Raw genomic sequence first — 27,356 nt, forward strand, 5'->3', positions numbered from 1 at the left:
TCGGGCCTGCCCCTTCTTCAGTCCAGGCCCGGCTTCCGCCCGGTCTCCCAGCAACGCCGCGGCCCCGCCCACGTCATGGCGCCGGAGGAGGATGCGGGGACCGAACTCTTGCTGCAGAGTTTCGAGCGCCGCTTCCTGGCGGCGCGCGCGCTGCGCTCCTTCCCCTGGCAGGTGGGCGGCGGGGAGCGCGGAGAGGCCCGCGGGGCGCGGGGGAGTCCAGGGGCAGACGGGACGGGTCTCCGTGCTGAAGCCCCCGGCGCTCCCGCCACGTGAGTGCCTGGGCTCCCGACACTCAGGGCCGCGCGTCCCGGTCCCCGTCCCCGGGGCCTGGCCAGAGTCGCTCGCACCCCTCCTGCGGCGGAGGCTGGGGGCGGCTCCACGGTCGGCTGGGGGCCGACGCGCGCTCGGTGTGGGGTACAGTTCACGATCGTTTTCACTTTTTAAAGGCAGTAATCGTTCTGGTCACTGGGACACAGCTGCCCTCGCCCATTCTAAAAAGTCAGCGCCCTCAGGACCGCGGGTAACCACGTTCTCCCGAGCGCGGTGACCAGATCACAGGCTGTCCCTCGTGGCTCAGTGTTCTCATCTGTACATCGAGCACTGCACAGAATCGGCTCATGCGCTGAGGCTCTCACGCCTGTGATGGAAGAGACAGAGAAGGGAGGGGGTGGCCTCTCGTCGCCTTGGGGACCTGCCATCCACAGCACAGGCTCATGGCAGGCAGCAGCCTCCCTTCTGCCAGCAGAGGGGCTTAATGCACCCGGCCCCATTTGTAATTCATGTGCGGTGAGCTCACTGGGATGAGGCAGTTTGGATATCTATTCCTCCCTGGGTCTGCCCCATTTTATGGGGTGGTGCTTAATCATTTGTGTTATTCCATTGACATAAAATATTTAGCACTCAGAGATCATTTCTGGTCTGGAGAAATTTGTGCATTTTTAACCCAAAATAGAAACCTTCATAAAAGCATCATAGGTCTCCATTCAGTGTTGACTATAATTTGTTCACATGCCCACGCTGAATGCTGATGGGCTCACCCTGAACACCCACGAGGTGGGTACTATTGTTATCACTCACATTTGACCAGAGGGATTGTTTGATTCGGGTGCAGTAGTTGAGAGTTCAGACCCAGGAGGCAGCCTGCCTGCTTCCAATCCCGGCCCAGTCCCTGGCCGTGTGTGACCTTGGGCAAGTGACTGCATCTCTGTGTGCTATTGTTTTCTTATTAATAAAATGGGGGATATAATGACACCTACCTCTCAGGGTTGAGTACAAAAGCCTGTGGATCAGTGCCTAGCTCATGGGAAATGCATGTTGGTGTTAAGTAGTGTTTTTATTCAGTCTCCAAATGTTTAATAAATGCCTTCCGTGAGCCAGGCACCATGGATCAGCAGTACCCATGACAGATGAGGCTCTGCTTGCATGGGAGAGCCAGAGAATAAACAAATAAATGAATAAACAAGAAAGGACCAGAAGTGGCTTTAAAGCCAATAAAACAGGGAAATGGTGAATGGAGCAACTGGGGAGAAGAGTCACCAAAGTCAGGGCATCAGGGAAGCCTTCCTCAAAGAGGTGACATTTGAACTGGGGCCTGAGTGGTGAAGCAGTCAGGCATGGGAACGGCTTGGGGAACGGGATATGCAAAGGCCTTGTGGTGGAACAAGCCAGCGGTGGTTGAGGAACAACAGCAAAGCAGCCAGTGTAGCTGGAGTGGAGTGAGCAGGGTGGGCCAGGGGTGAGGGAGAACAGGCCAGAGAGAGGGATTAGGACCAGGTCTTGTAGGGCCTTTTACGGCATGGATGGAGCTCTGAAGCAATGAAGTGCCTTGCCCTGTGTCGCATATGAGCCAAGACACATATGAACTGCCTAACTCGGGAGCCAAAGCTCATTGCTGGGCTTGAGGCCGCTGTAAGAGGACAATGTCATCCAGGCTGATATAGGCACATTGTGCCTTTCCACTTTAACTCAGATGGCAAGCCCATCAAACCCTGGTGCCATGGCTGCCCTGGTAATTCCTGGCTGACCCGTGCAACCAGGGAGGTGGCCCATGACCCGGGCGGCAGCTAAGTAGCCAGGACTAATGCGGCCAAGAGACAGTCTTCTAGCCTTCTTCCTGTGACTCATCCAGGTGCACCCTGCAACATCTGAAGGTCAGGCTTTCAGCCGCTGTGGCTTCCACTTCCAACTGGCTCCACGTCCCCAGGGAGAGATCACACAACGCTTTGCCAGCACATTCTATTGCGTGTTTAATGTTCCTGTGAATGCGCCCTTGAGATTTCTCTCTCCCCTCCACACAGAGCTTAGAAGCAAAGTTAAGAGACTCATCAGATTCTGAGCTGCTGCGGGATATTTTGCAGAAGGTAAGAATCCCAGAGTCCCTCAGACTCATGACCCTGCCTCCTGAATCTCTCCGGAAGACCTGCTAGAAGAACCACAGGTGTGCTTGTACCCTGTTCAAAGAACAAACCCACTGAGTCAGCACTGCAGGCGGGTGTCAGCACCTCCGACAGCTCCAGCTCTTTCGTTTTCTATCTAAGACTTAGACAGAGACATCAGAATATACAAAAATCTGCATGAGAGGGGGGAATCTAGGGAATGTTTTTTAAACCATCCACATCCAGGGCAAAAAGAGAGATGACAGGTGCAAAACAGCTTCTAGCATTTGGGAGATGCTCAGAGACTTTCTTTTTTGCATACATGAGACCTGTCCTGCCCACTCCTGTCTCTTCTAGACATAAGTGGGCCCGTGCTTTACCCAGGGTGGGGTTTGGACTCAAGTACATCTGCATGCAGGTGAGAGGCAGGATCACCACCCGGCCCAGCCACAGCCTGACCCTGGCCTTGTGGGCCAAGTGCAGATCACCTTGCATCCTGGGTCTTCACCTTCGAAGGGCCATGAGCCCTTCTGAAAAGACAAAGCAATAGACTCCCTCCCAGAAAGACGCGCATCAAAAGAATACATTTTCCATACAAACTCAGGGGAGGCAGACATCCTCCACCCCCACCCACCCAGCCCATCCTGGGAGCCCTGGTTAAGAATTCCTGTGCTAGAAGTGAACCAAGATCATCCACATGGAAAAGATACAGCCACAGCAGGGAAGACTTTCGGAGCAATACAGTAGGTCAGGGCTTCGAGCATGGAGATACCTGAAGTTATCTCGCACCCTGCTCTGAGTTTCACCCTGAGCCTCACCCTCGTAGGTGGTGAAACATGAAATGTAGGGAAAGCTGCTTTAAAACCCAGCAAAAGGCTGGGCACAGTGGCTCACACCTGTAATCCCAGCACTTTGGGAGGCTGAGGTGGACAGATCACCTAAGGTCAGGAGTTCGAGACCAGCCTGGCCAACATGGCAAAACCCTATCTCTACTAAAAATACAAAAATTAGCTGGGCGTGGTGGTGCACACCTATAGTCCCAGCTACTCGGGAGGCTGAGGCAGGAGGATAGCTTGAACCTGGGAGGCAGAGGCTGCAGTGAGCCAAGATCGTGCCACTGCACTCCAGCCTGGGCAACAAAGCAAGACTCTGTGTCAAAAAAAAAAAAAAAAAATGAAAAACTAGCACCAGCCTGAAGGGCCTGTGTGTTGCGTGGGGTACTTTGCTGCCCTTGGGCAGAATCTGCGTCCCTCCCAGCCAGCAGGCACTGTGGACCATCTCCTCCCTCCCTCCAGGCTCCTGTTTTCCTACCGTCCCCACTCCTGCTACACCAGTCCCTCTGCCCTCCTTTCCAAGCGCCAGGCCATGGCCACCTCGGAGCTTGCACCGGCTGTTCCCGCTGCCTGGAACTTGCTCGTCCTGCGCTTGGCTTCTCTCGGCTTTAGCTGGAATATCACCCTGAGAGTCCCCTCCCCGTCCATCCTGTCCCCAGGGACACGCTCCAAGAGAGCAGGTGCCCAGTGGGCCTTCCCGCCTCTCTTTCATACACCCAGACAGTTGGCGACTGTCCTTCCTGCAAACCCTGGTTCACACTGGCTCCCCTGGGAGGGAGGTGGTTAGGCCCACATGCCCTGTGTTCCTGCTCAGAATGGGCGTTAGAAACAGGCCATAGCGGCCGGGCACGGTGGCTCACACCTGTAATCCCAGCACTTTGGGAGGCCGAGACGGGCGGATCACGAGGTCAGGAGATCGAGACCATCCTGGCTAACACGGTGAAACCCCGTCTCTACTAAAAATACAAAAAACTAGCCGGGCATGGTGGTGGGCACCTGTAGTCCCAGCTACTCGGGAGGCTGAGCCAGGAGAATGGCGTGAACCCGGGAGGCGGAGCTTGCAGTGAGCTGAGATCCGGCCACTGCACTCCAGCCTGGGCGACAGCGGGAGACTCNGCTTTACCCAGGGTGGGGTTTGGACTCAAGTACATCTGCATGCAGGTGAGAGGCAGGATCACCACCCGGCCCAGCCACAGCCTGACCCTGGCCTTGTGGGCCAAGTGCAGATCACCTTGCATCCTGGGTCTTCACCTTCGAAGGGCCATGAGCCCTTCTGAAAAGACAAAGCAATAGACTCCCTCCCAGAAAGACGCGCATCAAAAGAATACATTTTCCATACAAACTCAGGGGAGGCAGACATCCTCCACCCCCACCCACCCAGCCCATCCTGGGAGCCCTGGTTAAGAATTCCTGTGCTAGAAGTGAACCAAGATCATCCACATGGAAAAGATACAGCCACAGCAGGGAAGACTTTCGGAGCAATACAGTAGGTCAGGGCTTCGAGCATGGAGATACCTGAAGTTATCTCGCACCCTGCTCTGAGTTTCACCCTGAGCCTCACCGTCGTAGGTGGTGAAACATGAAATGTAGGGAGAGCTGCTTTAAAACCCAGCAAAAGGCTGGGCACAGTGGCTCACACCTGTAATCCCAGCACTTTGGGAGGCTGAGGTGGACAGATCACCTAAGGTCAGGAGTTCGAGACCAGCCTGGCCAACATGGCAAAACCCTATCTCTACTAAAAATACAAAAATTAGCTGGGCGTGGTGGTGCACACCTATAGTCCCAGCTACTCAGGAGGCTGAGGCAGGAGGATAGCTTGAACCTGGGAGGCAGAGGCTGCAGTGAGCCAAGATCGTGCCACTGCACTCCAGCCTGGGCAACAAAGCAAGACTCTGTGTCAAAAAAAAAAAAAAAAATGAAAAACCAGCACCAGCCTGAAGGGCCTGTGTGTTACATGGGGTACTTTGCTGCCCTTGGGCAGAATCTGCGTCCCTCCCAGCCAGCAGGCACTGTGGACCATCTCCTCCCTCCCTCCAGGCTCCTGTTTTCCTACCGTCCCCACTCCTGCTACACCAGTCCCTCTGCCCTCCTTTCCAAGCGCCAGGCCATGGCCACCTCGGAGCTTGCACCGGCTGTTCCCGCTGCCTGGAACTTGCTCGTCCTGCGCTTGGCTTCTCTCGGCTTTAGCTGGAATATCACCCTGAGAGTCCCCTCCCCGTCCATCCTGTCCCCAGGGACACACGCTCCAAGAGAGCAGGTGCCCAGTGGGCCTTCCCGCCTCTTTCATACAGCCAGACAGTTGGCGACTGTCCTTCCTGCAAACCCTGGTTCACACTGGCTCCCCTGGGAGGGAGGTGGTTAGGCCCACATGCCCTGTGTTCCTGCTCAGAATGGGCGTTAGAAACAGGCCATAGCGGCCGGGCACGGTGGCTCACACCTGTAATCCCAGCACTTTGGGAGGCCGAGACGGGCGGATCACGAGGTCAGGAGATCGAGACCATCCTGGCTAACACGGTGAAACCCCGTCTCTACTAAAAATACAAAAAACTAGCCGGGCATGGTGGTGGGCACCTGTAGTCCCAGGTACTCGGGAGGCTGAGCCAGGAGAATGGCGTGAACCCGGGAGGCGGAGCTTGCAGTGAGCTGAGATCCGGCCACTGCACTCCAGCCTGGGCGACAGCGGGAGACTCTGTCTCAAAAAAAAAAAAAAAGAAACAGGCCATAGCCTGTGCCACTGCAGCAGAAGCATTTTTAGGAAACGGCTTATATCTTAAGACAAACTTCAGACGCGTGGGGCCAGAACGCTGTGTCCATCTACATCTTTGCTGAGGGATTGGGTAGCCCGGAGTTTGCCCTCTGCTGTGTTGGCTTGAAGCTCATAGGAGACTTCAGACGGGGTCTCCCCAGCAACCAACGTTCTGTCCTTTGCCGTAGACTGTGAAGCACCCTGTGTGTGTGAAGCACCCGCCGTCAGTCAAGTATGCCCGGTGCTTTCTCTCAGAACTCATCAAAAAGGTCAGTTATCGGCAGTGTCCGACCAGTAGCCGGACAGCATAGCCAGCTGCGTGCTGGAGCCCCCGTCCTTCCCGGGCCCTGGGCCTGCTTTGCAGACCCCAGCATGGCAGGTGCCTCCCAGGCAACTGGCTGCAGCTGGGTGTGACCCATGGGAGACAGTGCAGGGTGGGAATAAGGGGAGGCCAGCGTCTCGCCCTCACGCTGCCTCCTGGGGTCTCCGCAGCAGCTGCTTCTCCGGGGCCCCAGCTCCTAGCATATGGATTCTCATTCCTACCAGGCTGGCCCAGCCCGCGGCCCTGGGACCCTCGCCCACACCCTCTGTCCTGCCTGCCCACACCCTCTGTCCTGCCCGCCGAAGGGTTTGGAGTTTGCTGTTCTTGTCCGTCTCTGGGTTGCGCCACGGGCCCCTGTTGGAAGGTTTAGCTCTTAACATACCTTTGGAACTAGTTCCCCTGGTGAATTCTCCGCAGTGATCCTGCTGGAATCAGCTCTTTCCTGACTGATTCAGGATGGATTTTATTTTTTATTTTTTTATTTTTTTATTTTTTTGAGACAGAGCCTCACTGTGTTGCCAAGGCTGGAGTACCGAGGCACAATCTTGGCTCACTGAAACCTCTGCCTCCTGGATTCAAGCAATTCTCGTGCCTAGCCTCCCAAGAAGCTGGGACTACGGGCACACGCCACCACGCCTGGCTAATTTTTGTATTTTTAGTAGAGACAGAGCTTCACCATGTTGGCCAGGCTGGTCTCGAACTCCTGACCTCAGGTGATCCACCTGCCTTGGCCTCCCAAAGTACTGGGATTACAGGCATGAGCCACTGCGCCTGGCCTAGGATGGATTTTAAAGATGGGCCCGAACATGGTTTGACATTAGGGAGGATGTCAGAGAGGCCGTTCCTCAGTAGGCAGTAGCAGACCTGCTGAGTAAAAGGGCCACACTTGTAGCAAATAAACAATCCCCTGCTTCTCCAATACCCGCTTTCTCCCTAGTCCTTCCCAAAGGGTACATCTGTGGTCCCCAGCAGGTCTGCCCTGTGCCACCAGGAGAGGGCAGCAGTCACCCAGTGTACCCTGCTGCTGCCCTGTGAATCGTAGGCCGGGGCCAGCCGTGGAGAAGCCACCTGCTGACAGCCACGGCCTGCAGCATGGGCCGCCCTCCCAGCTCTGCCTGGGCGCACTTAATAGCACCTTTTGTTTTCCTCCTCTCTGTGTTTGATCCAAACACAGAGCTCTGTCATGGTCACGCAACAGCTCTCACGGAATCCTTGTCTCCTGCCCTAGACTACCCTAACCCTACCCTCTCAGCACCTCTTGTTGAAGGCCCTCCCATCCAGGTTTCCCTAGCTAGTGAATTATTTTTTTTTAGAGACAAGGTCTCTGTTGCTCAAGCTGTCCTCAAACTCCTGGGCTCAAGCAGTCCTCCCATGTCAGCCTCTAGAGTAGCTGGGACTATCGGCACACACCACCACACCCAGCAAAGTGAATATTTTATATGCCACCTGGCCAGTATTACACCATTCCGTCCCAAATCTCCCCTCCCAACTTGGTGAAAATCATCTGGCCATTTTTACAGATTAGAACGAAAGCAAACAAGCTCTCACTCTGTCTGCCCCCAGCACGAGGCTGTCCACACAGAGCCTCTGGACGAGCTGTACGAGGCGCTGGCGGAGACCCTGATGGCCGAGGAGTCCCCCCAGGGCCACCGGAGCTATTTGCTGGTATGAGAAGAGCACCCTCCTCCCCCTCACAGCCCAGATACCCTTCCTGCACAAAGTGAAAACACGAGTGTGGGTTCAAATCCTGACTCACCCATTCTGCAGTCTTAGACATGAGGTCTGTTAACCTCCTTTAGCCTCAGTTTCCCTGTCTGTAAATCAAGCACTTCAACAACAGCATGTCTCTTGGGGTTGTTGGGCATTTGTGCAGTAGGTAACACACACTACCTGCTTCACAAAGACCTAATGCCCAGTCCTCAAAGAATACTTGACAGGGCCAGGCATGGTGGCTCACGCCTGTAATCCCAGCACTTTGGGAGGCCAAGGCGGGTGGATCACCTGAGGTCAGGAGTTCGAGACCAGCCTGCCCAATATGGTGAAACCCTGTCTCTACTAAAAATACAAAAATTAGGCCGGGCGCGGTGGCTCACGCCTGTAATCCCAGCACTTTGGGAGGCTGAGGCAGGCGGATCACCTGAGGTCAGGAGTTCGAGACCAGCCTGGTCAACATGGTGAAACTCCGTCTCTACTAAAAATACAAAGATTAGCAGGGCGTGGTAGCAGGCGCCTGTAATCCCAGCTACTTGGGAGGCTGAGGCAGGAGAATCGCTTGAACCTGGGAGGCAGAGGATGCAGTGAGCCGAGATCGCGCCACTGACTCCAGCCTAGGTGACAGATCGAGAATCCATCTCAAAAAAAATAAGATAAAACATAGATACAGAAAACCACAAAGGAAAAACATAGCACACCGAATCATCACAAGGCAGCCACCCCTTCATAGCCATACCTGGCCCCTCCCTGGCCACCACTGACCTGTGCTCCATCACCAGAATTCCATCGTCTCAGGAATGTTCGATGAATGGAATCCTGTGTGGCCTGAGATGAGCATCTCTCACACCGCATGATACCCTTGAGGCCTGTGCAAGCTGTTGGCATGTCAACAGTTAGCTGCTTCTCATTGCTGAGTGGTGATTGGTCCTGTCATGGTTTATTCAGTCATGGGGTGGATGGCTACTTGTCTTCTAAGCCACTTGTCTTCTGATCGTTGACTGATTCTCTCGCCCTCTCTCGGCGCAGCCCTCGGAAGGCTCGGTCACGCTCTCCGAGAGCACAGCCATCATCTCCCACGGCACCACGGGCCTGGTCACATGGGATGCTGCCCTCTACCTTGCAGAATGGGCCATCGAGAACCCAGCAGCCTTCACTGACAGGTGACCTTGGGGCACAGGGCGGGGCACCGAGGCAGGCTTACCCCGGTGCAGTCGCAGACACGGTCCGCTTTCCTTCTGCCAGGACTGTCCTAGAGCTTGGCAGTGGCGCCGGCCTCACAGGCCTGGCCATCTGCAAGATGTGCCGCCCCCGGGCATACATCTTCAGCGATTGTCACAGCCGGGTCCTTGAGCAGCTCCGAGGGAATGTCCTTCTCAATGGCCTCTCGTTAGAGGCAGACATCACTGCTAACTTAGACAGCCCCAGGGTGACAGTGGCCCAGCTGGACTGGGACGTCACAACGGTCCATCAGCTGTCTGCCTTCCAGCCAGATGTTGTCATCGCAGCAGGTAATGCCCAGCCCCGGGCACCCCGCGCAGGCGGTGTCCTTGCAGCTCCACCCAGCTCTTGGCTCTGGGAAAAGGGAACAAGGGACGCTGTCGGGCATGGACATGATGGGGCTTCCAGAAGAGTTACTCTGGGCCTCCAGGGTGACATCCAAGGACAGGGGTGCCTCTTAAGGTGACCTTGAAGCCACAGCCCTTGTTGGGGACAGGCATACTCCCGTTACAGTCGTCACCACATGGCTGTGTCCCAGAGCCATGCCCCGTGTCCTTCAGAGACCACAGGAGGAAAACAACCACTTCTGGGACAAGGACAGGGCCCGTGAGAGAAGGTGGTGTTTGGCTGGGCCACCGAAAACCCCTCGCCTCTGCCGGCACACTCAGTCCCCTCTGGTCGAACAGAGTTCTGCCTGTGACCCTGGGTCCCAGCCCTGAAACCACAGGCCCGGCAGTGGCCAGGGACACAGGCCCTCCCCTGCAAGCCAGCACACAAATCGGCAGACGCCTGAAACACGACGTTCACACCAGGGTCAGGCTTTGCATCATTCAGAGCCCTCTAGATAGGCTGAGAACCAGAGCTGTTTTTTAAGGAACACCAGTGAGTCTGGAGACTTTTTCTTTTGCTTTGGTCTTTTGCAGCTTTCTCTACTAAGGGTTCTCCTTTTTCACCCGGGTAACTGCGTTTCCATCTAATGGCACAAATGGTCAGATGGCATCTAATAGTCTCATATGACCGCTGCCTCTCTGGCCTCGCCCTGCGGCTGAGGTCAGCATGACCTGGAACGTTCCGCTGGTCCCTTTCAGTAACCTGAAGCTTTCACTGTAGATGTGCTGTATTGTCCAGAAGCCATCGTGTCGCTGGTCGGGGTCCTGCGGAGGCTGGCTGCCTGCCGGGAGCACCAGCGGGCTCCTGAGGTCTACGTGGCCTTCACTGTCCGCAACCCGGAGACATGCCAGCTGTTCACCACCGAACTAGGTGAGCCCCCACGCCCTCCTGGGCCTGCAGGGTCCCCAAGCTGTCCCTTCAAGACTCCAGTGGAAGTGAAAGAACTTGGCACCGGGGAAAAGCTAGGATGCCCCACAGCCCCACGCCATGCGGGGAACTTAGGCAGAGGGCTGGCGAGCAGGGTGGGCTCAGGTCATGGAGGGGCTTGGGGCAGGAGGAGGGCAGCTCAGCACAGGGAGGGAGGGTCTGAGCCCAGCAGCCCTACTATGTGCTTCGGAGCAGAGTTCCCTAAGCCCTTGGGCCTCGGTTTCCTCATCTATAAAATGGAGGTGGTGGGAGAGGCAGTCGGGGTCAGGGCTGGACACAGCTGTGGCCTGCAGGACGCTGGAGCACAGGCTGTACAGGCAGATCCGCCATGCCACTGTCCTGAGCACCCAGTCAGTAGAGGACGAGCAGGGTGACTATAGAGAAGGGGAACTGGCCCCACAGTGGGCCAGCCACTGTGCTCAGAACTGACATTTGTCAGCCCCCAGCACCTGTGAGGGTGTGCTGTCATTGTACCATCTCTCTAACAAAGACACTAGGGCACACGGAGGCCAGGCGACTCCCGAGCTCCCGCAGACTGCAGCCCGGCCGCCTGGCTCCCGCGCCTCCACACTACACCCATGCCCCCCAATGCCACCAGCCTTTGCCCCAACTCCCCGAGCAGAGCCCCTCCTGGCAACCGTGCGCACAGATGCACCCGCAGCAGCCTCTGCCTGCACACAGAGACAGACGACCCAACGCCTGTCCACATGGGCAGCCTGTTAACTACAGAGTCAACAAACAAGCCAGCACACGAAGGCACACTGGGTTCCACGAGAGTCCCGCACGACCTCGCACAGCAGGCTGGCCAGGCACGGGGCTCAGGCCTGTCCTCCCAGCATTTCAGGAGGCTAAGGCAGGAGGACTCCCTGAGCCCAGGCGTTCAAGACCAACCTGGGCAACATAGTGGGACCCCATCCCTACAAAACATACCAAAACTAGCCAGGCATGGTTGCACACGCCTGTGGTCCCAGCTACTCGGGAGGCTGAGGTGGGAGGGTGGCTTGAGCCTGGGGGGTGGAGGCTGCAGTGAGCCGTGATCTCACCACTGCACTCCAGCCTGGGCAACAGAGCAACACCCTGTCTCAAAAAAGCAAAAAAAAAAAAAAAAGGAAGTCTTTCTTCAGATACTTATGTGAAAAAATACCTGCAGTATGGTTTAAGTGAAAAGAGCAGTGCCAAACAGCACATATGGTATAAGCCCCCACCCACCTTTTTTTTTTTTTTTTTGGAGACAGAGTCTGGCTTTGTATTGCCCAGGCTGGAGTGCAGTGGTGCGATCTCAGCCCACTGGAACCTCCCACCTCCCAGGTACAAGCTATCCTCCCATCTCAGCCTCCTGAGTAGCTGGGACTACAGGCGCGTGCCACCACGCCCAGCTAATTTTTGTATTTTTTTGTAGAATCGAGGTTTTGCCATGTTGGCCAGGCTGGTCTTGAACTCTTGACCTCAAGTGATCTGCCACCTCAGCCTCCCAAAGTGTTAGGATTACAGGCATGAGCCACTGCGCCCAGCCCCATTTTTGTTTAAGAAATAATAATAATCACCCACACATGGTTGTGAGTACCTATATTCCCAACTACTCAGGAGGCTGAGGCAGGAGGATGGCTGAAGCCCAGGAGTTTCTGGCCACCTTGAGCAACATAGCAAGACTTCATGTCAAAAAAAACATTTGTCACAATAATCATTTTCACATTAGTAGACCTATAGAGGAAAACCTAGAATATATATATGGCAGGCTTGTCCAATCTGCAGCCCAACACAAATCTGTAAACTTTCTTAAAACAGTATGAGGGTTTTTTGTGATTTTTCTTTTAGTTCATCAGCTATTGCTAACGTTAGTGTATTTTATGTGTGGCCCAAGGCAATTCTTCGTCTTCCAGTGTGGCCCAGGGAGGCCAAAAGATTGGACATCCCTGATATACACGTTAACAAAAGGATGATAGAGACTTCTACACGTTCATGTCTGTACTACTTCATTTTTATAAATACGCATTTTCCACTCGTAACAAAAAACTGTAAATGAAAATCATCCTGGGTCACAGCATCTCACGCCTGTAATCCCAACACTGTAAGAGGCTGAGGCTTTGGGAGGCTGAGGTGGGTGGATCACCTGAGGTCAAGAGTTCAAGACCAGCCTGCCCTACACAGTGAAACCCCATCTGTACTAAAATCACAAAAATTAGCTAGGCGTGGTGGTGCACGCCTATAATCCCAGCTACTCAGGAGGCTGAGGCAGGAAAATCACTTGAACCTGGGAGGCAGAGGTTGCAGTGAGCCGAGATTGCGCCCCTGCACTCCAGCCTGAGTGACAGAGCGAGCCTCCATCTCAAGAAAACAAAAAAATTAAAAAAAACCCAAAAAACAAAACCACACACACACAATGCTTAGAAGGGGCTGGTGTTCTGATAAGCATAGATGCCTGAAGAGCCAGTAGCCAGAGTGATTTTCGTTTTTTTTTTGAGATACGATCTTGTTCTGTCACCCAGGCTGGAGTGCAGTGGCACGGTCATTGCTCACCACAGCCTCGACTCCTGGGCTCTAGCAATCCTCCCACCTCCCAAGCAGCTGGGATGACAGGTGCGTGCCACCATGCCAGTAGTTTTTTTATTTTGTAGAGATGGGGTCCTGAACACATGGCCACAAGTGATGCTCCTGCCTCAGCCTCTTTTATTTTTTTGAGGCGGACTCAGCCTCCTGAGTAGCTGGGATTACAGGCACCTGTCATCGTACCTGGCTGATTTTTGTATTTTTGTAGAGATGGGGTTTCACCATGTTGGCCAGGCTGGTCTCGAACTCCTGACCTCAGGTGATCCGCCTGCCTCGGCCTCCCAAAGTGTTGGGATTACAGGCGTGAGCCACTGTGCCCGGCCGCTTTCTAAGCTTTGTGAAGAGTGGATCGACTGAGCAGCCAGGTAGATGTAGATTCAGATCTCTGCTTCTGTCCCGCTGTGCCAAGCACTGGGGCAGACACGGGCAGAGTGTGGAGAGCGGCACGGTGCCTGCTGCTAGCCACTTCTATGCAAAACCAGATTTCTGTTCCCATCCTGGAGGCCAATTCTAGGTACCTGGGTGGGCCTGTGAACCTGTGAACCAAGTAACCTGACTTGGACACCCCCCCGCCTCGCCAGGCCTGTTCTAGCAGCCCCACACAATAAGCTAATGTCCTGTCCCCAAACACCGCCATCCTGAAACACATGTGCTCTGTTTCTAGGCCGGGCTGGGATCAGATGGGAGGCCGAACCTCGTCATGACCAGAAGCTGTTTCCCTACGAAGAGCACTTGGAAATGGCAATTCTGAACCTCACACTGTAGGCCTCACACACGCCTTCCAACGTGACTGTGAGAATCAAGTCACTATCGTGGGAAGAATTTTTATATGGGAAAGCGGATAAAACTTTCAGTGGACTGGAATGTTTGAAAAATGTTAAATTCCAAACCAGGAACCACAAACTGCCCTCTAATAAGACATCGGCTGTCTAAGCGTGGGGGTGTCCCCTTTCTGCCAGCAGTTCTAGTTCTTAAGAAAATCACCATAAATCAGACATGAAAATTCTGGCTCCAGAAATAGCATTTTCTTTGCGCAAATAAAAACGTGTGTATCAAGTATGATGTCCCCCAACATGGACACACTCGGTTCCTCACAAAGCCAAGCCCGCTGCAGCTGCCACATCCCTGGGCTTACGGTGCCAGGAATCAAAACGTTAGGAACACGGCAGAAAGGCGACACCTGGAGACCAAACACAGGAGGAGGAGTCCTGCAGAGGTCATGGGGAAGTCACAGAACAGTAATACGCTAGCAGGGGCATGGGGCGTGAAGAACAGAAGAGAGGAAATGTTTCCGAGCCTCCAAAGAAATCAGGGCCAACCACAGCTTCCGGGGTCCCAACCAATTCATTCACCAGGCGGCACCACTGCCGTCATTTCAGCTACTGGCCACTGGGAGGCGCTGCTTGAAAGGGTTTGCCCTGAGACTCCCAAGAAGCTGTAGAGAGGGCAGCCGGGGTCCTGGGGTTTTAGCCTCTGGCCCAGGAGTCATGTGTCCATAACCAAAGGCAGCACAGTCTGCACCCAGCTCTCATCCCATCGGAGCTGCTCCGACTCCCGCAGGTTCTCCCGGAACTGGTTTAGCTTGCCCGCAGGATCAGGAAAGTTTGAGAAAAGCATCTGCGAAAAAATAAAGAGCAGAGCTTACTTCATTGCCTGTCCCCACCCCATCCCAGGTCCCTGAGCCAGCAACACCCCCTCCCCAGCCCCTAACTCCCTCACTTGGACTCCAGACCCTTCACGCCCCAGCAGCGCTCCGCCTCCACTTTGACATCACGCTTTCTGGAAACTCCCACATATCCCACTTTCCCACACTTGGTGCCCTGGAGCACCTCCCGGCCTCTACATGCTGTGCCTTCCCCTGGAGCACCCTCCTCTCAGCCTCTGGCCAACACAGTCCCACACATCTGTGCGTAACAAGGGGGTGTCAGTGTTCTTTTCAGCCTTGCTAAACTGTCTGAATCAAGGATCACAAACTACAGCCTGCAGGCCAAATCCAGCCCACAGCCTGTCTGTAAATAAAGTTTTATTGGAACAAAGCCACACCCCTTCATCTACAGATGATCTGTAGCTACTTTCACACCACAGCAGAGTCCCATGGTTCTGACAGAGACTGGGGGACCCAGTCTAAATGACTTCCGACCTGGACCTTTACTGAAAATCCTGCCAATCATTCTGTTGGCAAGAATGATGTGTTACTTTTTGCAACAAGAAACAAGTAACCTCTGCAGAATTCCCCTCATCTTTCAAGGCGGGTCCCAGAAGCTCCCTTTGCCCGCCTACCTGATCCTGATCACTTCCTGAACTGCAGCCCGGCCCACCGGCTCCAGCATCATTTGTGGAGTGTCAGCTCCGTAACTCCAGAGGACAGGTGGGGGCGTGTCCTAACTTTCCCCAGCTAGCCTCTGTGACCTCTGCTCCCTCCCTAGCTTTTCCGCCAGACCCCACATGGTCCCACCCTGGCTGTGGGAAGCAGGAATCAGGGAGCGTGGCTCGGTGCCAGTCTCCACAACCCTCCCCACCCTGGCATGTGGCAGACGTGGCTACCTGCAGCTGAGCTGCCAGTTCCTCTGAGTCCTCAAAGACTAGGCCGTTTTCTTCATGCTTCACCAGCTCATGTAAACTGCAGGGAGAACCAAGGGAGCCTCAGAGCTGCCTGCAGAAGACACCAGACCCTGGGGTGCCCGCCTGGGCTCCCACCCCCCCACCACACTCAGGCCAGGCTGGGGGTGTGGTTTCCGGGAGCTAGTTCTGAGATCTGGCATCTGAAGGGTATAAAGGCCTGGGAGGGTTGCACATCAAAATGGCCAAACCGATTTAAGGAGGGAGCCTTAAGGAGGGTTTGTACCTTCTGTGCTGGATGCTCTTCACGGACTGAAGAATTATTTTTGCATGCTTTTCTTAACTCCATGGCCATGGAACAAGGAAAGGCAACCCCCTGGGGACTGGCTCAGCACATAAAAGATGACCTTTCTAGGGCACCAGGTATGATCCCCACATTTCCCTGAGCTCAGCCTCACACGAGGGGCGCATATCCCTGAATCCCATCCAGGGGCAGGCTCCTGAGCAGGGGCCAAGGACTCAGCTTGCGCCGGGGCTACTACTTCTAGAATCTCTTCTAACACCGCCCTTCCAAACACCCGTCTGTGCTGGGTGGAGTGAGGCCAGAGCATGACACTCATTTAGCTGATTCAAACCCACCATGTGAGCTTGGCCAAAAGGGACATGGCGGGAGAGAAACAAACAAAACCATGTAAGCCTGCAGGCAATTCCCGCCAATTCTACTCTAGGAGCAAAAGCCCCAAGTGCAGTTCTAGTATTTAAGATGCTTTTTTTTCATATTAGGTTGGTGCTAAAGTAATTGCCATTTTTAGTGGCAAAAACCGTGATTACTTTTGCATCAACCTAAATGTAACACGAGCTCTAAATGGAAGCAACGACTTCAGTGAGGCTCAAGCCCAGCCACAGGAACCGCAGGGCTCCTCCTAGTGGCCTCCAGTGTGTGCTGCACTGACCGAGGGGCAGGGCCTCACTGTGGGCAGCTCGCTCTGCACTGCGTCCCCCTCAGCGGTGGATCTGCGAAGCTATCCCCAGAAAGATTCGGGTTCTGCTCCTACCACTTGAAGTTCACGGCACACACAGGCAAACAGCACCCGAACATGTCCACCACCTTCATGGGCAGGTCCAGGCCACTGGAGGACGTGTGCAGACAGACACCCAGGTCTGCCGACCCTGCTAGGCAAGAGGGGTGCGGTGAGAGCGCTGGCCTCTGCCCTGGGAACACAGATCCTCCCAGCACAGTAAGGCAACACCCCACAAGGGGAGTGAAAATCGGAAAAGGCCCCCGACAGCACCAAACACAAGTGGCTTAAGCTGGCCAAGCAGCCACACGGCCTGGCTGGGACATCTGAAAATATAAGTTGACACTTTTTCTACGTAACCATAATTTGGTTTTTTTGTTGTTGTTTTGTTTTGTTTTGAGACAGTCTCACTCTGTCACCCAGGCTGGAGGGCAGTGGCACAATCTTGGCTCACTGCAACCTCCACCTCCCAGGTTCACCTCCCACCTGTAATCCCCGCATTTTGGGAGGCCAAGGCGGGCGGATCACCTGAGGTCAGGAGTTCAAGACCAGCCTGGCCAACATGGTGAAACCCCATCTCTGCTAAAAAAAATACAAAATCAGCCGAGCATCGTGGCAGGTGCCTGTAATCCCAGCTACTCGGGAGGCTGAGGCAGGAGAATCGCTTGAACCGAGGAAGGCGGAGGTAGAGATGACCCAAGATCTCACCATTGCACTCCAGCCTGGGCTACAACAGCGAAACTCCGTCTCAAAATAATAATAATAATAATAAACCACAGCACACCCACCACAAACCAGCTGTCACCATGAAAATAAAGCCAAATAGCTTAACATTTCTAAAGACTAGCCAGGGCCAGGCGTGATGGGTCACGCCTGGAATCCCAGCACTTGGGGAGGCCAAGGCAGGAGGATCACTTGAGGTCAGGAGTTCAAGACCAGTGTGGCCAACATGGTGAAACCCTGTCTCGACTAAAAATACAAAAATAAGCCAGGTGTTGTGGCGGGTTCCTGTAATCCTGTAATCTACTCAGGAGGCTGAGGTGGGAGAATCGCTTGAACCCAGGAGCAGAGGTTGCATGAACTGAGATCGTGCACTCCAGCATAAGCGACGGAGCGAAACTGTCTAAAAAAAAGACTAGCTAGAGAGTCCTGCCAGGAAAAGGCCCTCAGCCTCCAACTGCTCTGCTCACTCAAGGCTGGAAGATGCGGCTCTAGAGACACATCAGGACCAAGCCGACTCCCCACTTGGAGAAATCAACGGGAAAGAGACGGGGGCAGGGGAGAACCATCTCACTGGGAGAGGCGACGCTGTTTGACACATTGTCCCTGTACCTCCCAAAGCCACTGCCCTCCCACACCTGGGCAACAGTGGCCCGAACCCGAGGCCCGGCCCTCCTGCGGGAAGGAAGAGGACTGAATGGAGGGCGTCGCAGGCTGAAAGGACGTGGCCTCCTCAAACCCCTTAGTAAACAGCCTCTGGGGTCACCTGGCAGGGAGGGGCTGGCACACCAGGAAGTAGCCTCCTCCAGGGAGTTCAGCCAGAGGTCTCAGCAGCAGGCCAGGCCCTGTCCCCAAGTGGCCTCCAGAGCCACCTTTTCAGGAAAATTCCATTCCACCCACCTGTTTCCCCCACTGAAGGCCCCACCTCCTCCTGAGCCTCCTGCCGGCCTCTCACCTAGAAGCAGGGGGTAGTCCTCGGCCTCCAGCCAGGGTGTGCAGACCTGGACGCGCTGGAAACACTTCTGCTGGATGAGGCGGCTGTAATACTCCCTCAGAGGCCCTTTGCCTTCACAGAGAAGAGCAGACACTGCCACGGACCCGTCTCTGTCCCTGTCACATGGCCCCAAGCCCAAGACTCCCCCCTAGGAGGGATCCCTTTCCCAGAAGCCCCACCCCTCGGCAGCTCCAGCCAGGCCCCATCCGGGTCCTTCCAGAAGCAACCCAGGAGCCCCAAGCCCTGCAGGGGTGTGCACCCTGACCCCTGAGGCACAGCCCTGCACCTGCAGCCAGCTGCCTCGGGCTGCAAACACAGCGGGGCAAGCACTGGCCTGGCACCTGACCGCCCACTAGATGGACCCAGCCTTTTGTCTGGGGTGTGCACAGGGGACACGAAGGCTCCCCCTGCCCTGCCACAGCCCCCAGAGCACATGGCGTGGGTTCCAAGCTACTCCTGGCAGCCTAGAGGCCAGAGGAGGGAGGAGAGCAGGACCAGTAGCTGGCCCAGACCGTGCCTCTTCCCACACCGCTTCTGCTTTTCTCCTTCTTCACTGAATCACCTCAAAAGTGCTCAGAAGCAGTCACTGTGGGACAGGGGCTCTTCCGTTTGAAAAATTAAAAGAGGCTTGGTTAAGGCACCAATGACGTGGCCAGGCACAGTGGTTCGTGCCTGTAATTCCAGCACTTTGGGAGGCCAAGGTGGGTAGATCACCTGACGTCAGGAGTTCGAGGCCAGCCTGGCCAACATGGTGAAACCCCATCTCTACTAAAAATACAAAAATTAGCTGGGTGTGGTGGAGGGTGCCTATAATCCCAGCTACTTGGGAGGCTGAGGCAAGAGAATTGCTGGAACATGGGAGGCGGAGGTTGCAGTGAGCCGAGATTGCGCCATTGCACTCCAGCCTGGGTGACAGAGACTCTGTCTCAAAAAAAAAAAAAAAAAAGACACCAGTGATGTAACAACAACAACAAAGAGATGCTTCAAAACTACTGAGAAAGTAAAAGACTGTTATCTGCAGATTCAAATCTGGGCTCCCTGCCCGGCTATGAAACCCTCTGAGCCTCAGTTTCCCCCATGCCAAGCAGTATAAGACCCTATGGCAGAGAGCTGCAGTGAGGATTAAGGAGATAAGATCATGGGAAGCGCAGGATAAAGGCTGCGTGCCCCTCCCCGTCCGCCATCCACCAGCCAAACAGACACCCAGGGTCCCAGGCGGTACCTGTTATCACACAGACGAGAGAAGGAAGGTTGTGTCCATCAAGAATCAGTTGTTCAAACTCTGTGTTTAAAAAAAGAAACAAGTCTACATGGAATTTGTGATAGAATTTTTTTTCTTTTTTTTTCTGACAGAGTCTCGCTCTGTCACCCAGGTTGGAATGCGGTGGCACGATCTCAGCTCACTGCAACCTCTGCCTCCCGCGTTCAAGTGATTCTCCTGCCTCAGCCTCCCGAGTAGCTGGGATGACAGGTGCCCGCCACCATACCTGGCTAATTTTTGTATTTTTGGTAGAGACAGGGTTTCGCCATGTTGGCCAGGTTGGTCTCGAACTCCTGACCTCAGGTGATCTGCCTGCCTCGGCCTCCCAGAGTTCTAGGATTACAGGTGTGAGCCACCACGCCCATTCAGAAAAAAAATGTTTAAATAAACAATAGCCAGAGTCACCTGGTCAGGCGGAGAAAGGGCACTGCTCTGGCGGGGAGGCCACCAGGCTCTGTGAGACACTCTCCTGGAGGGGGCATTTCAGCCTGAGAGCCTGGTCACTCAGTGACCCAGTGGGGATTCATAGCAGCCCACCTCCACCACCCCTGCTGTCCCCAGGCTGCCCCACCCAGGGGACCAGGACAGGAACGTGCTGCAGGCAAGGCAAGCAGCTCACAGCTCAGGGGCCCCCAACAAACCCAGAGCTCCTCACCGCAGCCACACACCTACTTTCTAAAGCTGTCAGCAGGATGGAGAAGTCTTCGTCCTCTGCAAGAAGAGAACTGAATGTCAGGGGCCTGTTTCTAGACACCCCTCTTCCAGCTCACATGCCCTCCCCTTCTCACTGAGACCGTGGTGGGGTGGGGGCATGCAGGACTGGCAGGGGTGAGGAGAACACAGGTTGGCCAGGTGCCCGTCACACCAACCCCAAGTGCCCCAGGGGTCGTGCAGACCTGTCCAGCTCGTGCTGCTGACCAGCAGGGCCGGCCGCTCGCGGAGACGCGTCACCAGCCCGCTCCCAGCGTACCGCTCTGTGAAGGCCGACCGCTCCGTGGCTGGATCCTCAGGTTCTGAGCTGAAGGAGCAGGAAAAAAGCCTGTGAGAGGCCACAGAGCAGGCCCAGGACCCAGGACGGGCATCTCTGCTGTGGTGAGGCCTGCAGGCTCCGAAAGGTTGGGGTGCCCGGCCGCATCAGCAGTACCAGGCCACCCCTGCCATCTGAGGCCCGGGCTTGCTTTCTCTAATATTGTTGCTGGGTGCTAAGGTTACAACAGCAAACAAGACTGACTCATTCCTTTCCTCATGGGACTTACTGTCTTATCATCCCCTGGACTCAAGATGAGGGTGCTGGGGTGCCCTCCCACACCACCCCAGCTTACCCAGGGCACACCTCAGGGTGTGTGGACCTGCACAAAGATTCCCTTCTCAGCCCCATGAGACACCCCAGGGGACACACAGGTCCACAGATCCTGCCACAGGCCTGGGAACCCACTGGCAGGAGAGTAAGACAGCGCAGGGGTCCACAAACATTTCTTAAAGGGCCAGAGAGTAAATACTTCAGGCTTTGTGGGCCACAGGTTCTCTGTTCTGCTGTTGTCGTTCAAAGGCGGCTGCAGACAACTCAGAAGGGAATGAGTGTGCTGTGTCCCAGTGAAACTTGATTTCCAAAAGCAGGAGACTGGCCTGTGGCCTTAGTTTGCCAACCCGTGGATGAGTGGGTTCCCAGGTCTTCAGGGAGAAGGGGAGAGCCCAGGGCAGTGGCAAGCAGGAGAGAAGGCAGCTGAGGATGGGAGACCTACCGGGCCCTGAACGGAGAGTGCGTGCCGCCCAGCTTCATGAAGAGCCGGTGCTGCAGATCCAGAGGTGTCTCTTTAAAGAAAGATGCCGGCTTGTCGTAGACAGTCACAGCCCTGCAATGAAATCACGGCGGGGCTATTGGGAGGGCTGAAGAAAGGCCTCAGGGATAGAGGACTCAGAGGCTCCAGGAAAAGAAGGATGCTTGGGGAATCCAAATCTCAGACGATGACAAGAAGCCTTGCAATTACTTGGGAATGCAGAGACATCCTAGGACCAAAACTGCCTGGACCTCCTGGCTGGCTGGGAAAGAAACTCTGCCCCTTCCTTCTCTGGCTTCCCCAAACCAGGGACCACCTCCCAGGCCCTCAGTATTTCAAACTGCCTCGCCAGCACGGCCACAGCAGGCAAGGCAGCTCTCACTGCAGCCAATCAGGGGCCCTGTGCCTCTCCCAGGCCGCCGTAGTCCCAGGCCTTGGTACCTGATGCGCCAGTTCTCCGCCAGGTCTTCCCGCATGGCATTGGTAACGCACAGGTTCAGGTGGGACAGGCGCCCAAAGAACCTCTCGTACCTGAAAAGAGGGATTAGCAGTCAGCAGAGCCATAGACAGGCCTCCGCTACCACCACCACGTGACTCGACATCCCTCAATAGAGAAAAGGCCGCAGAGCTGGGAGAGTCTGTACTCCCTGAGTCCCACCTGTGCCAGTGCTCTTTCTTTATGCTGTATACACCTTTCTTTATGTTGTGTCATTTGTTGGCTTAAATACAATCACTTTGAAAGGAAACTGCGCTCCAGCGTGGGCAGCAGAGCAAGACTCTGCCTCAAATAAATACATACAAATTGAAAAAATCAATAAAAGGACACTGTGTATCACTGCCAAAGTGGACATCCTCTCTCTTGCTGTAAAAGGCCTCACTAGTGGATCTCAGCCACCCTGTGCTACCACTGCAAAGGCTGTAAGGCTACGGCTTGCTCTCAACGTGGGGCAAAGGGATTCAGTGAACGCTGTACACGTTCTCTCCTAATGGAGACTGAGCCCTGATCGCAGGGGAGAGCCGGAACAGGGCATGAGCGGTATCGCCGCCAGGGTATCATGGCCTGTTCCTCTCTCAAGATGCGGAGAAAGCTCAGAAATGGGGTTGCCTGGGACGACATTTTGGTCCTTACACTTAGCTGTGTGGCAAGACGTGTAATCGTTCTCAGCCTCAGTTTCCTAACTTGTAAAAGGTACACCCTCCTAAGGTGCATGGAGATTGAACGAGGTAAAATACAAAAAGGTCTTGGCCGGAGGACTGGCATGCAGCAGGTGCTCACCATTAAGCATTTTGCTCAGTTTGCTCAATTGAGCTGTTTGCTGCTGCTGTCACCACTGCCAGTGAACAAACTCATCAAGGCAAAGGTCACAGCCAGCCAGTGGCCCAAGGCTGGAAGTACACACAGAGGCTGGACATGCACAGAGGCTGCATGTGCACATGAAGGCTGGCTGTGCAGAGTATAACAGACATGTTATAGTCAGGCTCGGGGTACAGCAGATGACCTTCCCAGCTCCACGTCCCACCGCTACCACTGGCCCTTCTTCCCTCCCTGTCTCATCAGCTACAGCAACTGTGGCCCACTTCTCCAGCTCCCAACAGCAGCCCTGGGTTTCAATTTGGGAATCTGCTCTCACACACCCTCTGTCCATGGGATATGGATGCTCCTGAGACCCAGCTCTTCTACTGGAGCACTTGCCCCCTGGCCTCAATGGGCAGATCAGAGGAAGGCAGGTAACCGACATGAGCCGATCAGAGAGGGCTGCCCTCCCCACTGAGCCTAGGTGGGGACGAGAGCTGGGAGAGCTCCGGGAACCACCACCAGAAGGGAGTGTGGAGACAGACATGAGCTGGGTCCCAGGGACACTGCTGAGCTCGAAACCAACCCTTTCCCCAGACACTTCCATTTCATGGGCCAAAAAATGTGGTCCTTTGCTGAGGCCTGTTTCTATCACTTGGAACCAGCATTTGGCCTGATTCACCAGCTTCACCCCACCTCCTGCAGAGCACACAAGGAACCAGCTTCCGGAGGCCCACAATGGCCCTTCTTCTCACTCATCCTTGAGTGGTTTGGGGGACGGTATTTTACCCTCTTCCCAGACTCTCACCACTTGGCCAGCAGAACGAGGGGGTGGCTGGGGCCATGCACCAGACCCATGATGGAGTAGCCATAGTTGTGCCAGTCAATGATGAGCTTGCTTCCACAAAGGCAGCCCACGAACCAGCAGACAGCAATGCTAGGCAGACCTGGGGGGTTCTAGGAAAGACACAGACTTGAAGAGCAGGAAACCCAAACCATGCTCGGCAATAAACCAAGTAAAAATAGTCACAACACACATGGTGATGAGTCTATTACCTTTACAGCACTCTTGATAATAAGCAGAAGAAAGACCCTCCCACCACCAAAATAGGTGTAAAAAGTCATAAAAGAAACACAATGGGCCAGGTGCGGTGGCTGATGCCTGTAATCGCAACTCTTTGGGAGGCCAGGGCATGAGGATCATATGAGCCCAGGAGTTCAAGACCAGCCTAGGAAACACAGTGAGACCTCATCTCTACAAAAAATTTAAAAATTAGCCAGGGGTGGTGGGACACGCCTGTAGCCCCAACTACTCAGAAGGCTGAGGAGGTAGGATCACTTGAGCCCAGGAGGATGAGGCTACAGTTAAGCTATGATTGTGCCACGGCACTCCAGCCTGGGCGACAGAGCTAGACTCTGTCTCTAAAACAAACAAACAAACAAACAAAACCAAACAAACAGAACCAACCTGAAAAGTCCAAGATCATCAATAATCAAGGAGGCAAAAAACAGAACAAAGAGATGGCATTTGTCACCTGTCAGAATGCAAATTCTAAAAAAGTCTAACAACAGCTGGTGATGGTAAGCATGGGGGAGAAGAGGCACCTCCACTCAGCAGTGGCCAAACTGGCCCAACCTTACTCTAAAGCTATCCAATACCATACACATCTTTAAAATGCATCAACTTTGACTACACAATTCCATTACTAGGAATTTATCCTAAGAAAGAAACTGGACTTATGCAAAAGGCATACGCTCACTGTGCTTGGAGCTGCACTATTTGTAAAAGTAAAAACAAAATCAGGAAGAATCTGAGTATCCATTAACAAGAGACTAAATACATGTAGTATGGTACATCACATATTGGAATTCAAGGCTGCCTATTAAAAGAGGAAGGTGTGGGGCGCAGTGGCTCACACCTGTAATTCCAGCACTCTGGGGGGCTGAGGCAGGTGGACCACCTGAGGTCAGGAGTTCAAGACCATCCTGGCCAACACAGCAAAAACCCATCTCTACTAAAAAAAAAAAAATTACAAAAACTAGCCAGGCATGGTGGTACGTGCCTGTAATCCCAGCTACTCAGGAAGCTGAGGCAGGAGAATCACTTGAACACAGGAGGGTGCGGTGAGCCAAAATCGTGCCACTGCACTACAGCCTGGGTAACAGAGAGAGACTCCATCTCAGGAAAAATACAATAAAAATAAAAAATAATAATAAATAAAAATAAAAATAAATAAAAGAGGAAGCTGCTTCTATATGTTAAAAATGGATTTGAAAAAAGAAAAAAAAAGGTATTCTTCAGCTAGAAAAGAAAGAAAAATTTTTTAAAGAAAAAAGTGATCAAGGGAAGAGGTTAAAAGTATAACAAGAGGCCAGGCACAGTGGCTCACGCCTGTAATCCCAGCACTTTGGGAGGCCAAGGCGGGCGGATCACCTGAGGTCAGGAGTTCAAGACCAGCCTGGCCAACATGGCGACACTCCATCTCTACTAAAAATACAAAAATTAGCTGGGCGTGGTGGTGGACACCTGTAATCCCAGCTACTCAGGAGGCTAAGGCAGGAGAATAGCTTGAACCCAGGAGGCAGAAGTTGCAGTAAGCCAAGATCACGCCACTGCACTCCAGCCTGGGCGACAAGAGCGAAACTCTGTCTCAAAAAATATGTGTGTGTGTGTGTGTGTGTGTGTATGTGTGTGTGTATACATATATGTGTGTATATATATACTACAGAACCAGACTGACTACCTACGTTCAAATCCCCTGATGCCACCACTTCCTAGCTGTATGGCGATGGCCTACTTACAGAGCCTTTCTGGGTCTAGGTTTTCTCATCTAAATGAGAACAACCTTAAGAAACAGGTTCTTATATTACCTAAATGTAATACTTCTTAGGGTTACTGTGAGGACTAAATGAGTTAATACATGGAAAACACTTAGATACACAGTCAGTACAATGTAAGACTGTAATGACACAGACAGCATGGACAGGTGCCATAAATAGACACATACCATAGGCTCCTACTCATGTCTTTAAACGCCTATACACACAACACACACACACACACACAAGAATATGCAATTTATTACCAATTTGTGCATGTTTAAAGATTCACATCTTTAAACTTTTATACACACACACACATATGAATATGCAATATATTACTAATTTGTGCTGGAAAATAAACCATTAACATGGTTCTCACAGAGGGAGGCAGAGGCTGATACACACCTGGAGAAAGATATAGTCACCTGGCTCCCTCCACATCAACTTCCACAGCAAGTACATAGCCTGAAATACAACTTTGACTCCGTACTGGAAAACTCGGGGCCCAACTGCAAGTCAGAAAACACCTGTGACTACCAAAGGAGTGTCTGGCAATCTGCAAGGCTTTTCAAACAAACACCCCCTGCCCCCAGCCCACGGATTCAGAGGATTCTGGAGTTGACTGCATCCTACCTGCAAGACTCTGAAGTTCTGTCAGCCCCACAATCTGAATTCTGTTGTTCCGCAGGAGCTCATCATGGGGTTTGGAGTCTGAAAATGAGAATGATCCCTTTAATGTACCAGAAGCAGCAATCTAAAGTCAGATAATCTCCCAACTCAGGCTGAATCACGCACGAAGAGTGTTTTGGAAAGTAAAATATTTCAAAACCTCTCTCTGTTCCTCACTAGCCAGAACAGAGAATGCGGCCAATTATTTTCCTCTAGATAGCCCACAGAGAGAGAGCCTGAATCTTACCTACCTTCACTTCACACGACGCCTGGCAAAGGGTACGTGCTCAATTAAACTAATCTAGATTATCTGGATAGTGGAATTTTCCCACCACAGAGCCATCCCTAGGAAGTCCCACTCTACCCCATCACCCTAGCAGACTCTAAACAGGGATTAAAGGCAACTAGTGCTATTTCCACTTCTCCCTGAGATGGGGTTGAGCTACCCTCTCAAGATACCAACATGGAGAATAATGAAGGAGCAGACACCGCTGCCCTGCACACTGTGGGTAAAAGATGGACATGAAGAACAAACGAAACATTTGTCTGCAAAGCTCTGCGTTGAGGGATGAGGAATGAGATATCCTGTCAACTCAGACATAGCTCGACAAGGGTAGCTGCACACAGACGTAGCTACCAGCACTAGCCCTGGAGTCCCATGCACCTGGGTTCCACTTACTAGGAGAATTACGTGAGACCACGCAATGGATTCACTTAACACATTTCTGACACGTGGCAAGATTAACGCCGGCTATACCTAGTGATCCACCCAGGAAAGGCTGGGCAGAACCCGCTCCTCCAATCTCGGAGAGCTGCCCAACGGCGGCGACAAAACGAGCACTTCCGCCTCGACTCCCCAGGGCGGTTAGAACCGAGGATCAAAGGATGAGAGAGCATCCTCCCTCCCAGACCCTTGGCCACTCACTGCAGAACCCCAGGAGGGTCACCGAGAAGCCGTGCATGGCCAAAGACAGCGCGTGGTACTGCATACGGGGGCTGCGGCCCACGTCGCCCAGCACCACGGCTACTACATGCCGGGCCGCCCGCCTCCGCCGCCAGCGCTTCCATCCTCCCAGCAGCAGCAGCGGCAACAGCAGACACAGAGCCAGCAAGACCAACCAGGACGCCGCCATCTTGGCGGGCCCGCAACAGTCACGTGACCGCCCTT

At 53.8% G+C, this 27,356-nt stretch overlaps 2 protein-coding genes across 10 annotated transcripts; one reads left to right on the forward strand and one right to left on the reverse strand.

The window, feature by feature from the left end:
- Positions 1-15,113, forward strand: EEF2KMT (eukaryotic elongation factor 2 lysine methyltransferase). Of its 6 annotated transcripts, XM_025369414.1 has the most exons (8): positions 1-171; positions 2,298-2,360; positions 6,143-6,223; positions 7,840-7,941; positions 9,016-9,149; positions 9,232-9,497; positions 10,318-10,467; positions 13,736-15,113. In XM_025369414.1, the coding sequence occupies exons 1-8, from the start codon at positions 76-78 to the stop codon at positions 13,834-13,836; spliced, it is 993 nt and encodes a 330-aa protein (XP_025225199.1). In that variant the 5' UTR covers positions 1-75; the 3' UTR covers positions 13,837-15,113. The 6 variants fall into 6 exon arrangements, with proteins under 6 accessions (XP_025225199.1, XP_025225200.1, XP_025225201.1 ...); XM_025369415.1 differs by lacking the exon at positions 7,840-7,941; XM_025369416.1 differs by lacking the exons at positions 6,143-6,223; positions 7,840-7,941.
- Positions 13,885-27,356, reverse strand: ALG1 (ALG1, chitobiosyldiphosphodolichol beta-mannosyltransferase). 4 transcript variants are annotated; one of them, XM_025369411.1, is made up of 13 exons: positions 27,114-27,356; positions 26,153-26,230; positions 25,925-26,028; positions 23,505-23,653; positions 21,844-21,933; positions 21,367-21,477; positions 20,521-20,642; positions 20,297-20,335; positions 19,586-19,645; positions 18,325-18,435; positions 16,686-16,800; positions 15,616-15,691; positions 13,885-14,688 (listed from the first exon to the last, which is right to left on the reverse strand). In XM_025369411.1, exons 1-13 carry the CDS (start codon positions 27,319-27,321, stop codon positions 14,557-14,559), a joined length of 1,395 nt encoding a protein of 464 aa, XP_025225196.1. In that variant the 5' UTR covers positions 27,322-27,356; the 3' UTR covers positions 13,885-14,556. The 4 variants fall into 4 exon arrangements, with proteins under 4 accessions (XP_025225196.1, XP_025225195.1, XP_025225198.1 ...); XM_025369410.1 differs by having other exon boundaries at positions 14,075-14,688; positions 16,686-16,803; XM_025369413.1 differs by having other exon boundaries at positions 14,075-14,688; positions 26,958-27,327.

The sequence above is a fragment of the Theropithecus gelada genome, chromosome 20 (assembly GCF_003255815.1).
Source record: "Theropithecus gelada isolate Dixy chromosome 20, Tgel_1.0, whole genome shotgun sequence".
In the NCBI taxonomy this organism is placed as follows: domain Eukaryota; kingdom Metazoa; phylum Chordata; class Mammalia; order Primates; family Cercopithecidae; genus Theropithecus; species Theropithecus gelada.

What these genes read in the sequence shown, in the direction of transcription:
- ALG1 (XM_025369410.1), bottom strand. Translation starts at nt 27,321, where the DNA reads ATGGCGGCGTCCTGGTTGGTCTTGCTGGCTCTGTGTCTGCTGTTGCCG. An exon ending in AGAACTTCAGAGTCTTGCAG is followed by an intron (nt 26,029 to 26,152) that starts GTAGGATGCAGT and finishes TCTGACTTGCAG; the next exon opens with TTGGGCCCCGAGTTTTCCAG. An exon ending in GGACTACCCCCTGCTTCTAG is followed by an intron (nt 16,804 to 18,324) that starts GTGAGAGGCCGG and finishes CCTCTTGCCTAG; the next exon opens with CAGGGTCGGCAGACCTGGGT.
- EEF2KMT (XM_025369414.1), top strand. Translation starts at nt 76, where the DNA reads ATGGCGCCGGAGGAGGATGCGGGGACCGAACTCTTGCTGCAGAGTTTC. An exon ending in TCTCAGAACTCATCAAAAAG is followed by an intron (nt 6,224 to 7,839) that starts GTCAGTTATCGG and finishes GTCTGCCCCCAG; the next exon opens with CACGAGGCTGTCCACACAGA. An exon ending in CCAGCAGCCTTCACTGACAG is followed by an intron (nt 9,150 to 9,231) that starts GTGACCTTGGGG and finishes TCCTTCTGCCAG; the next exon opens with GACTGTCCTAGAGCTTGGCA.